Here is an 11,106-nt window from a genome sequence, read left to right on the forward strand (position 1 = left end):
TTGTTGGAACTATACAGCTATAGTGTGGAGTCCTTATTTTTGTCTATAACAATCTTGGGAATAACTCTGAGTTAATTTATACAGATCTCCCCCACCCCTCATGTATCATAACATCTAAACCGGGGTAAAACAAACTCCTTAACTTTCAGGAACTGCTCTTGAATATTAATTCTTCATTTTTGCTCTTTTAAATGCAAATTAGGTTATTAAAAGAAGTTTTTTTTTTCAACCAATATAGTCCAATTTCTGCTATTAGGGACAGTGCACATGTCGATATTTTCAGTCTTGCGGGTGAAAAAGTTAAAAAAAAAAAAAAAAAGCAGAAGTTTGCTTTAAAGGTGATGAAGTCAGTCATAAAGAGAACAAATGTTTCCTCTTAGCTCATGTGTGTGTCCTGATAACATAATAATAGCCTGTCAACTCTTAGTCACCGAGTCTTTTCTGAGGTCGGTGTCAACACATTCTCCTCACCACAGCTACAGCTCGAGCTCAGCCCTTCTGAGCAGCGCTGTTGCAACTGTTACTCGTGTCAAAGTTGCAGCTACGTTTTCCACATCAGGCTATTTCGGCTCACATACGCTGTCTGTGGCGAAACTCGCAGCCGACAGTCAAGACTACGGGGAAAGAGAGCTCATCGCTCGCTTATATACACGCCAAAAATAACCGGCCAATCAGCTGCTTCGTCGTCCAGCGCAACTGACAACGAAGTCGGCCAATCAAGGCGGCGAGAGAACCGAGGCAGACGCGCGTCGATTGGTCGGCCGTGATGTCATTCGCCGTCGCGTACGTTGCTCGAAGCTGATTGGACATGCGCGGCGGCCACCGGGAGGGGAGGAGGCTGGGGTCCAGGTTTGAATAGGGGAAGTTTGCAGAGCGCAGTTGTCCGGCAGCCAGTCTAGTGTGCTGTTTGCAAATATCCTGAGCTGAGAGCTGCGAAGGGAGAGGGGAGAAGGAAGTGGAGCACTGACGGACGGACCGCTGCTACAAACAAACCTTCGCTTGCATCGCAGAGGGGATCGTTCTTTATTCCTTTCACAGACATTTTTTTTTATTTAAAACGCGGGTGTTTAGATTGTTATTTTTTTGTGTGTTTTTTTTTTTTTTTCACTATTATTTTTCCCACCCCCTCCAGACAATTAAGTTCGGGGAAGAAAAATGGATGTTTTACCGATGTGTAGTATTTTTCAAGAACTTCAAATAGTTCACGACACGGGCTATTTCTCAGCCTTACCATCTCTGGAGGAGTACTGGCAGCAGGTGAATATAACTTTGTGCTTTTTTTTTTTTTTTTTTTTTAAATCTGCTCTCAGCTGGTTGAGCTAAGCGGAACTGAGCAGATTTCACGCGCTTGTCAGATCAAACGCCGCCGACTTGAGCCGCATTAGAAGTTTTCTGTAAAAAAAAAAAAAAAAAAAAATCCTCCTGTAACGGTGGTAAACACAAGGTACCCGCTGCTCGTTTCAGTCTCTGTTTCGCTATGAAGTTGTGTTGGCACGCTGCCGCAGCGGCTCACTCTGACAGTGACAGCTTCACACGGTTTCGGCCGCGCTGCGTTCACAATGAATGGAGGAGAGCTTATCTCGTTCGTGTTTTATTTTTAACCGCGTTGTAAAACATAAAAGGCTTTACTGCTTCTTCTTCTTCTTCTTTTTTTTATCGTGGGAGAGCTGCTTTAGCTCCTTTTTAAGAGAAAACAGCGGATGATGCAGGAGGAAGTGCAGTTTGAACTCATTCACGAGATGACAGGTAATCCGACGAAACCCCCACGCGCTGGGTTTTGACAGTGTTTTCCTGCTCGTGGCGCTCACCTGCGTTCACCCAGAGGTTTGAATGGACTCCTCGACGTGACGCGGTGAAATGTCAATTCCTTCGCGCATGAGTAGAGGCGGCAGAGCAGCAGCTCGGCTTGGAGGCTGTTTGGTGAAGGCTGGCAGGAGCGCTTCCAGAAAGTTTTCGATTTGTCCGGCTGGAGATGGGAGGGGGACGGGGGAAGGGGGTGTTATGGGTTAACTTGGGGTGGCAAAAGCAAAACCAAAAGCAGAAAAATAATGTCAGGAGTTTTCTTATTCTGACATTGCTGAAAATCTTGACTAAATATACCACTTTTTGCCAAAAATGTTACACAGAAGCATACAGTTACCTTGTTGCTTATGACAACATAAGCAACAACATTGATGATGTTTACAATTTATATCAGTAACTTTTGAGGTATATATATATATATTTGTTTATATATTGGTGAAGACTTAAAGAGACTCACTAGTTTAAGGTTGGTGTGCTTGTCAATTTGGGCTTTAAAACTGCATTGCCTTAATATGGGTGACAGGTGGCGCTCTTTTGGTTTACACACCCTGGCTATCATGATTATTTTTTTGTTTGTTTGTTTCATATGATTTACATTGGTTTGTAAATGATTCAAAAGTGACTTTTTCCACTCAGCTGAGTGGCAGTGCACAGCAACATGTGGGGAAGGGGCGTTGCTATGTTACCCTGTCGTCCACACAGGCAGGAAAAAGTCCATTTTAAGGTGTTACCATGGAAAACTGAATGTTTTACATATAAATACATCATTTCAGAAAACCAAGATATCCCACCATTTCAGGTCTTTAAATGCAAGAACAAACAGCTTTTCATAAATTTTTATTAGTTTATTTGATATATAAATGACCGATAATCTCATTTTGTAACCCTAATGCAACTGACAAAAGAGCCTACATCTATTTTATTTATTTTTTTTCATTTATGGGTCCTTGGGGGAAAAGCAGTTGGAGGAAAAAAAAGAAGGAGTCTGTCAAAATTGGAATTGGCAGGTCAGCCCAGGTGAAGCCTGATCGGTTCTCCTCCACATGCAAATGAACAAGTGAATGAATAAAACATACATAAGCTCTAAATTTAAATCCATTTTAATAATAAAAAAAAAAAATTTACATGCAAGCAGTGTGACTGTGAGGAAGCAGTGAGAAGATTGTCAGATTTAAAGTGGGTGCACCTGGAGCCAGATGGGGGGAATCTTTTATTCCAGCACCATCTAACGAAGGCCTCCGACTTTAATTGTCTCTCCATGTTCGTCTTAAGTAAACTGGGAGCTGCGGTGTGTCTTTTACTGGACGTGCTGGTTGCTGAGGGGAGGATGTGATTGCATGTCAACAGAGGAAAAGCAACTGAACGGGTCTTTGAGGCCGCAGGGGGAAGTTGAGCGTCTTCCTTTTAAGGGCTCTAAAGTTTGCTCAGTGAGTCATCACCGCTGAAATGACGGTGCACGTTTGCAGCTGGAGATTTCCACCGGCTCCCTCCGGCGAAGGGCCACGTTGGGTTGGAGCCGGAAGACGTGGAGCCGGTGTGAAAGTGTGACGTTTTCCCAATGAATCATTCAGGTCTGCAGTGATAATATTTAAACACTTCTGCCACATGCTCACCACAGCCTAGAGTAGAGTACCCCGTCGGTGCTTCACTTGTGGAGACCCACACACAAACCAAATCCGTTTTTTTTTCTGCTTAAATTCCTGAAGCTGATCCCTAAAAGTGCAGGAGTAGCTGTGATTTCCTGGTTTGCACTTCCTGTTGTAAGCAAACATTACGCTGCCAAAAAGCGTGTTGGGGATGTGCGCATGCATGATTTAAGAGGATTTCCCTCACAGAGGTGTTTTGCTGCTTCTCTTCAGGAAAAGCTGTTGCAATAATTTTGCTTCTTTTCCCTTTTTTTTGCCCCCTTTGAATTCTGGCAGACTTGCTTGGAGTTGGAGCGCTACCTACAGAGCGAGCCGTACGTCTCCACGTCCGAGCTGAAGTTCGGCAGCCAGGAGGACCTCTGGAGCAAGCTGATCCTGGCCTGCGGGGACAAGGCCAAGGCCGACCCGAACCTGGCCCTGGCGCCGGCCCACGACGAGGACAATCAGGACGGCCAGATCTTGGACAGCAACAGCGTCAACTCTGACGCCAGCAGCGAGGCTTCGGACAGTTTCGAGGAGCTCTCCCCCACGCACAGCTTTACCTCCAACCCGTTGGGGTCGGCGTTGGTTGGCTCTGGACCTTTTAGCCCCTCCGTCATCAGCACGCCGCCGTCCTCGCCGGAGGCCGCCGTGGGCACGGGCGCCGCCATCAACGGCTGGGTGGCGACGCACGCCGGGCTGAACCTCCCCGTCAAAATCAGGACCGCCGGCGGCGGTGGCGTGGGAGTAGGAGGCGCGGCGGTGGCGAAGGCCGCAGAAAAGACTGGACTCCTCTGCGGGGACGCGTCCCCGGACGCCCGGAGGCGGGTACACAGGTGTCACTTCAACGGCTGTCGCAAAGTTTACACAAAGAGCTCGCATCTGAAGGCACACCAGCGCACGCACACAGGTGAGTTTCTGTGGAAGGGGCAGGGGGTGATGAGGTCATGTGATCAGTGTGTAAACGGAGCAGGAGGGGCTGCTCCATTCAGGGAAAACCAGTTCGTCTCCAAGCAGTCAATCCGTGATTTTTTTTTTGTTTTGTTTTTGTGATTCTTGTGGCTTAAAATGACAGATTTTTGTTGCAGTTTTTTAAAAGATTGCAACCAAAGTTGCAAAGCTTTATTTTTGCACAGTCTATGAACGACATTGCTGCACATTACCTTCCCACAAACGGAAGGTAATACTGGGGAAGTTGGTATGTAAAGTCCAAATAACACTTTCAAGTACCTGCTTTAAGTAACATCCTTACTACAAATTTATTTGTAGTAAGGATCTGAGAAGGGGTCAAAGTGCAAAAAGAAGAACTCCATATTGGTCATTGAAGTCAACATGTACTCCTACAGAACATATGAAAAGGATTTTTGGAAAAAATAAATAAATAAATAGGCTAATATTACCTGTTAGCATCACACACTTTCATCTTGCAGGTTCGACCTTGGAAAGACATTGAGAAACAGGAAGTTAAGTTAGAAAGGGGGCTAAGAGGGTTGGTCAAAATTCAACCAACTTGCAGTGATTGGTCAGAAAAGAAGTAAATGACTGGGTCGGATTTGTGAAAAAGTCGCGATGAAATTCGCAAGTCCTCGCAAAAAATTGTGAATGACGAGTGACTGTTGATCAACGGTTGCGATCGCAGCTTCCTGCAGGGTCAGTCTGTGGGTTGAAAATCAAGGGGGGGGGGGAATCGCCACCAGTGACTCGTGGAAGTGCTGCTAATTCAGTCCTCCACCTTAATGGCATTGTCCAGCCATTGTGTAATGTAATTAAAGGCCCACGTTGCACCATGTCCTCAGCTGGAGTGCTGCGAGCATTAGCTCTGCATGGCTGGATACCTAAACTGTGACCTAATCTATGTGGAATGTGACTGACGGAGCCAGTGAGCGAACGAATGGGTGGGTGGGAGAGAGAGAGAGAGAGGTAGGTGGGTGGGGGGAGTGGTTGCACATGGGAGATGAAAGGACTTCCAAACAGATTGGGTTTCGCCATGGGAAAGAGCTGAGTGGGCGGGGAGCGAAGGGGGCCACTGGGTTCCGAATGGTCCTTTAAATGTCTTTTATTTTTATTTAGTAGCGTGAAATTGCTTGTGTTGTTTCAGTTAACCCGTTTATTTCTGTCCCCACTCGCCCTCCCTCCCTCCGACTCCCCTCTCCCACGATGCACGAGTCTGCATTCTCGGCGTGCTGCAGGTCGCATCAGAATCCGAACCCGAGCCAACAGGCTCTGTAGGAATTTCAGTCTCCGGATTGTGGGCGCTTTTTTTTCTTTTTCAGTTGCGTCATCGCTGTCTCTCGCGCACGGCTCATTCTAAATAACTACGAACTAAGAATGTAAGTGTCCCTTTAACGTCGCCGCGTGTCTGCTCCGCAGGTGAGAAACCGTACAGGTGTTCGTGGGAGGGCTGCGAGTGGCGCTTTGCACGGAGCGACGAGCTGACCAGACACTTCAGGAAGCACACAGGGGCCAAGCCATTCAAATGCAATCACTGTGACAGGTAAGCCGCTTGTCCTCGCTCCCATGATAAGGCTGCTGTACTGGTTCCACTGTCAGATTATTTGACTCAATAACCTGGGAAAATGTCATAAGTGAAATAATATCCCAGTGAACCCAATCATTTTTCCATTAACATTAAGGAATTGCAAAGCGAGCTCCTCTGTCTTGCTGGAAAGTTACTCGTAAGTTAGATTTTTCTTATTTCAAATGTACCAATACATTTAGACTAGTAAACAGACAAAAAATACTTTGGAAGATTTTTGTTTTAGCAGTGTTCTCACCATAAATACCACAAACCTCATATTTTATGTGACAGACAAACAAAAGTGAGTTATTGTGATGTGGGGGGGGATATTGGTTTTCCACATAAATATCTCAAAAGTTTTGCATTTATATTCATCCCCTCTGCTCTAATTACCTTCAGAAAGTCTTCTGCTTCATGAATGTTTCGTGAAGGCCTCAGAGGTTTTCTTTTAGAGAACACTGGTGAGAAAAAGAAAAAAAAAAAAAAGGCATCATGAAGAATCCAGAAGCAGCCAAGAGTTCACACCAGTAATGCTGCATGGAAGCAGAACAAGGTGCTCTGGTCAGATCAGAGCAAAGTTAAAGTTTTGGAATGCATGTTCACCGCTACGTGTGGTAGGAAAAGTAACTCTGCTCATTACAGTACTGTGCTGTGGCCTAGTCAAAGTCTAGGCCACGGGACAAGTTAGAAAGTGTGTGTGAAACATGGTGATGGTGGCATCATCCTGTGGGAATGTGAAACACTGAAGCAGAGCTAATTGACAAAGACTATACTACTATGTAGATCTAGACTGTATGAAACTGATAAACGGACCCGAAATGTTGCAGTGTGGCAAAATGTGAAGCAGGGCTGAAACGATTAATCGTGATTAATCGTTTATTGAATGGATAATCTGATAAAAGAACAACACAGTCGGAGCATTTTAGCACCATTTTAGCTTCAAATATTGAAGTTAAAACTTGAATATTTTGTAGAAGAAAAGACACCATCGCTTTTTGCTATCCAATTTTTAATTGGCTCATCTGAAAATGACTCAATAGATCAGCCTAAACATACATTGATGTCAAGTCCAGCAGAAAGGGTCGAGCTTTTCATGTTTTTATTTTTATTTTATTTTATTTTTTGGCTGCAGATGCATCCTTTTCTAGCATCAAAGGAATGCTATGTTAATAGTAAAAAAAAAACTTTTAGTCCTTATTTAAAACAGAATTGAATCATACATTGTGCATATATATACAGTGCAATTTCTTTTCATCTGATTAATCGTCAGCACAATCGATTAATCATCGATTGCAGCCCTACTCTTGACCTTTTTAAATCGTTCCCTTGGTTACCAACTGACCTCCTCCTTCTTTCTCTCTGTCCTCAGATGTTTCTCCAGGTCCGACCACCTGGCCCTTCACATGAAGAGGCACGTCTAACGCAGGGCCAGCGTCGACCGGGCAACGCACCGAAGGGAAAATCCTCTTAAATTTTCTCTCTCAAACTTTTTTTTTTTCTCTTTTTTTTTTTTTTTTTTTTTTTTTTAATTCTTTGGTGGAGAGAGGGAAAAAAAAAGAAGAAAAAATCCAAACGCACGCCATCTCCCGACTGGCCTCTTGGTTGAACTGTCCCAGAGAGCAGAGCGGCGAGGGCGACGGGGGCGGGAGGAGGAGGCGTGTCCCAGCCAAAGCATGCCGTTTTGCACCGTACCGAAATAACCCAGTGCCTCCGGGACCTCACTTTGTTTATTTTCTCTTTTTTTTTTTTGGAGACGGGCGCTCTGATGGTTTTCTGTTGCAACAAGACGACGAAATTGCGGACGCGAGTGGGAAGGAAATGTTTTCCATCGAGGACTTTAAGAAAAGACCGGGGGAGGGGTCTATGGGGGGGGGCAACAAAAAAAAACAACAAAAACAAACAAAAAAATGCTTACAGAAAAAAAAAAAAAAGGCGAGTGAATGAATTGTACGTATGGTGCATGATGTTTTGGGGGGAAACGTCTCCCGGACAGCAGATACACTGGTACTTTACAAACCTGTCTGAGGTTAGCATGTCTGCACTGTGAATGTCTGAGATTGGCTGACCGGCCCAGGATGAGGATTGAAGAGGAGACGGATTGGTGCGGGGCTGGTACCAATGTTGCTGTGGACTGAATGAGTTTCTGTGGTGGAGGCAGGCTTGGGGCGGCGACATTCCTGCTGTTTCCCCAGGTGGCAGCGTGAGCATGAGGCCAGGTCACGTCTGCCTCGTCTGTCTGGCTCCCAGACTCTGAAGGCGAGGGGACGGGAAGCAGGGGATGGAGGTGGGGGTGGAGGTTCGGATCGCTTCATCTGAAACCCGTCAGGCTTTGGGTCCGACCAGAAAATAGACACGAAGCCTTCTGGTCTGTGCCTCCACCCCCTCTTCCCTGAATGACAGAAGCCTTGTTTTGGTGGTTTTTCTTTTTACTTTTTTTTTTTTTTGTTTTTTTTTTGGTGCAGCTACTAAATGTGCAATGTGTTATGTAGCCTGGTTTCTTAATTTTTCTACAAGCTACAAAACCCATTTGTAGTACCGACTGTATGAGCTGTGTGCTTAGAGGTAATAACACAACTATACTATTAACTTCAGTATCATAGCCAGGTGTTGCATGGTTCTAGGGATTGTTTCCATTTCCAGTTTCCCACTGTAATCAGGACTGCAAATAGTTTCAAGAAAAGTGCAGCTAAAGACGCAAACAGTTAGATGTTACAATATTGTACATAAAGGCCTCCACAATTCCTCCTTTTGTTTTTTTTGTTTTTAGTGGAGATGCACCGATCTGGCTTGACCGGCCCATGCCAATTTATTTATTTTATCTTTTTATATGTTCTTTTTTAAAATCAAACACAAATGAAGGAATAACTTGTCCCCCATTGTGCATCTAGGTGTACGTCTCCAACATTTACCAGATTCCAATAAATTTACATTTTTAATCATTATTAATCAACAAAAGAAAGGATCAAGTACCTCCTGTTAGTTGAAAAAATGTGGGGACTTTTCATTTTGATGCTTTTAACACAAGGGAGAAAAAAAATAATACAAAATTCTTTTTTTTCTCAGTATGTTGCCATGCAGGTCAGGGGGGGGAAAAATCGGCCGATTCCAACATCTGGCTGGTCGATCGGTTCATCTCTACTTTCACCCCTTTTTTTTAAGTTTCCTCTTCATTGTGGTTGTCCATCTGCCTGGAGATTTCACTGCTGCTCATATCCATCTGATGCCTCAAAGACTAATTTCTGCATAGTACTTCTTCTTTTGTTTATGTATGTGTGTGTGCATACACTCTTTTTCTTTCTACCTAATAATGCACTGTTGACCTTAATGGTGCCTTATGCAAGTGCCCCCCCCCCTCCCCCCACCCCCCACCCGGGGATGTCACGTTTGTCGACTGGTGATTTATTATTTTAATTTTTTTTTTTTTTACAAGCTCTATCAAGGCTCAATTACAAAACAGTTGCAATAGTTAAATTTTCCCCATGACTAATTGAGCTGCTGCATTTGGAAGTCTTTCACACAGAGTACCTGGTATCAGTTGATTTGCCTTTTTTTGTGTGTTAGTTTTTTGTTTTTTTTTCTTTTATGAGACGGAGCAGTGGGTTAGCTGTTGCTCATCACATTTAAGTTGAGTTGTAAATAAGACGATGCTGCACCCCGGGAGCACTTAAATTCGTTTATTAAAGGCGTTAACTACTGTGTAGTATGTACTCGAGTCCATCTCACACAGCACAAAGGTGGAAAGTGATTAAGATGTTGAAATAAAAAAAAATAAAAACCCGACAGCGACGCTCCGTTTCGAGCGCCTTCCCTGGGATTCCGACCGTATGACGGCACAGACACTCGCAACAAAAATGCGAATTTCTTTTCCGCAGCAAGTGACGAAGCAACCGTCGTCTCCCAAAGAAAAGGCTTTCTGAAACTTTAGCTTTAGCGTAGCTTGAACTCTGTTACCCCCTCCTCTCCTCTGCTGGTTCTCCCATCTCCTGTCCCCGCATCCAAGTGGGAGTGAAGGGGGTAAAAAAAAAAAAAAAAGAAAAAAGGTAAAGATTTATTGTAATTAACAGGCTGCAGTCGGACAGGCCTCGCCTTGTACTGCCTCTCGGTAATGAATTGCTAAAGGCTTTGTTGGCATGGAATCTGTCACAGACTGCTGACTGTGTAGGTTGGTTATTGACCTGTCTGGAGCGCGTTGTTTCAGCCAAAGCTGCAACTGTAATACAGAGGGGAAATGAAGGGGGGGGGGGGGGGGTTGGATGAGGAAATTAGGCAAAAAGAAAAACATTATTAAGGATTGACACTGGAGTGAAAAGATGGGGGGGGGAATGGAGGTGATTTGACTTCAGTTGATCAGGATGAGGCGATCTGTCCGCTCCCACCCGGGGTCGGCGACCTCCGATGTCGCAGCGACCGAGGCACGCTCCGGACGTATGGATTTCGGATCAGTCGCAGGAGACGGGGGGGTGGGGGGGGGGGTGAGTTCAAGCTTGAAACTGCTTGCTGCGGTAGATTTTGGGGGAAAGTTGCTGCAAAGAGCCGCAGCATCTGTGACAACGGCGAGCCGATGTCCTTCCAGAGATAATTGAGCCTTGATTTAGCGTCGTTTATTACAATTTTTTTTTATTTTTGCTTGCATTTATTTCCACATCATCATCATCATCATCATCATCATCATCTCTCTTTCATCCCACTCACCCAGCTGTTCTGTCTCATACAGAAAACACACTATCTCTTGCTCTCTCTCGCTATCACACACACACACCCCTACACACACGCACACACACACAGCTCTTTTGTTCTCAACTGAATCTTTGTATAAGAGAAAAAGAAAAAGACTTTTGTAAAATTATGTTTATGCTTTATGAAATTTTTATTTGAAATTGTTTTGCAAAATTGTTATATTTCTGTATGAATGTATTTTTTATTGGAATAATAAGAAATTCTTATCTGACTTTTTGGCTGGCTTCCTTTGTCTCATCAGCTGATTCTGCTCACTTGGGTTTTTATTACTGTGAGTGCTGCTTTTGCACGGTTGGAGGGGGAAAATGGCCGCCTTGCATGCATCTCTGCAGCACTCTGGCTAAATTAGACGCGAGGATATACAGTATATAGTGCCTTGCAAAAAAAAACAAAATGTTTCATATCCTTTTCAAACTTTCACAT

At 44.5% G+C, this 11,106-nt stretch overlaps 1 protein-coding gene across 1 annotated transcript; it reads left to right on the forward strand.

Annotated features, from left to right (window-relative positions):
• Positions 1 to 859: 859 nt before the first annotated feature.
• Positions 860 to 10,894, forward strand: klf6a (Kruppel like factor 6a). The gene is made up of 4 exons (XM_032551347.1): positions 860 to 1,257; positions 3,726 to 4,338; positions 5,799 to 5,922; positions 7,316 to 10,894. Exons 1-4 carry the CDS (start codon positions 1,156 to 1,158, stop codon positions 7,365 to 7,367), a joined length of 891 nt encoding a protein of 296 aa, XP_032407238.1. The 5' UTR covers positions 860 to 1,155; the 3' UTR covers positions 7,368 to 10,894.
• Positions 10,895 to 11,106: the final 212 nt, after the last annotated feature.

This window comes from Xiphophorus hellerii, chromosome 21 (assembly GCF_003331165.1).
Source record: "Xiphophorus hellerii strain 12219 chromosome 21, Xiphophorus_hellerii-4.1, whole genome shotgun sequence".
In the NCBI taxonomy this organism is placed as follows: Eukaryota; Metazoa; Chordata; class Actinopteri; order Cyprinodontiformes; family Poeciliidae; genus Xiphophorus; species Xiphophorus hellerii.

Coding starts and splice junctions, on each gene's coding strand:
- klf6a (XM_032551347.1), top strand. CDS start 1,156: ATGGATGTTTTACCGATGTGTAGTATTTTTCAAGAACTTCAAATAGTT. Junction 1,258..3,725: donor TGGAGGAGTACTGGCAGCAG/GTGAATATAACT, acceptor GAATTCTGGCAG/ACTTGCTTGGAGTTGGAGCG. Junction 4,339..5,798: donor ACACCAGCGCACGCACACAG/GTGAGTTTCTGT, acceptor TCTGCTCCGCAG/GTGAGAAACCGTACAGGTGT.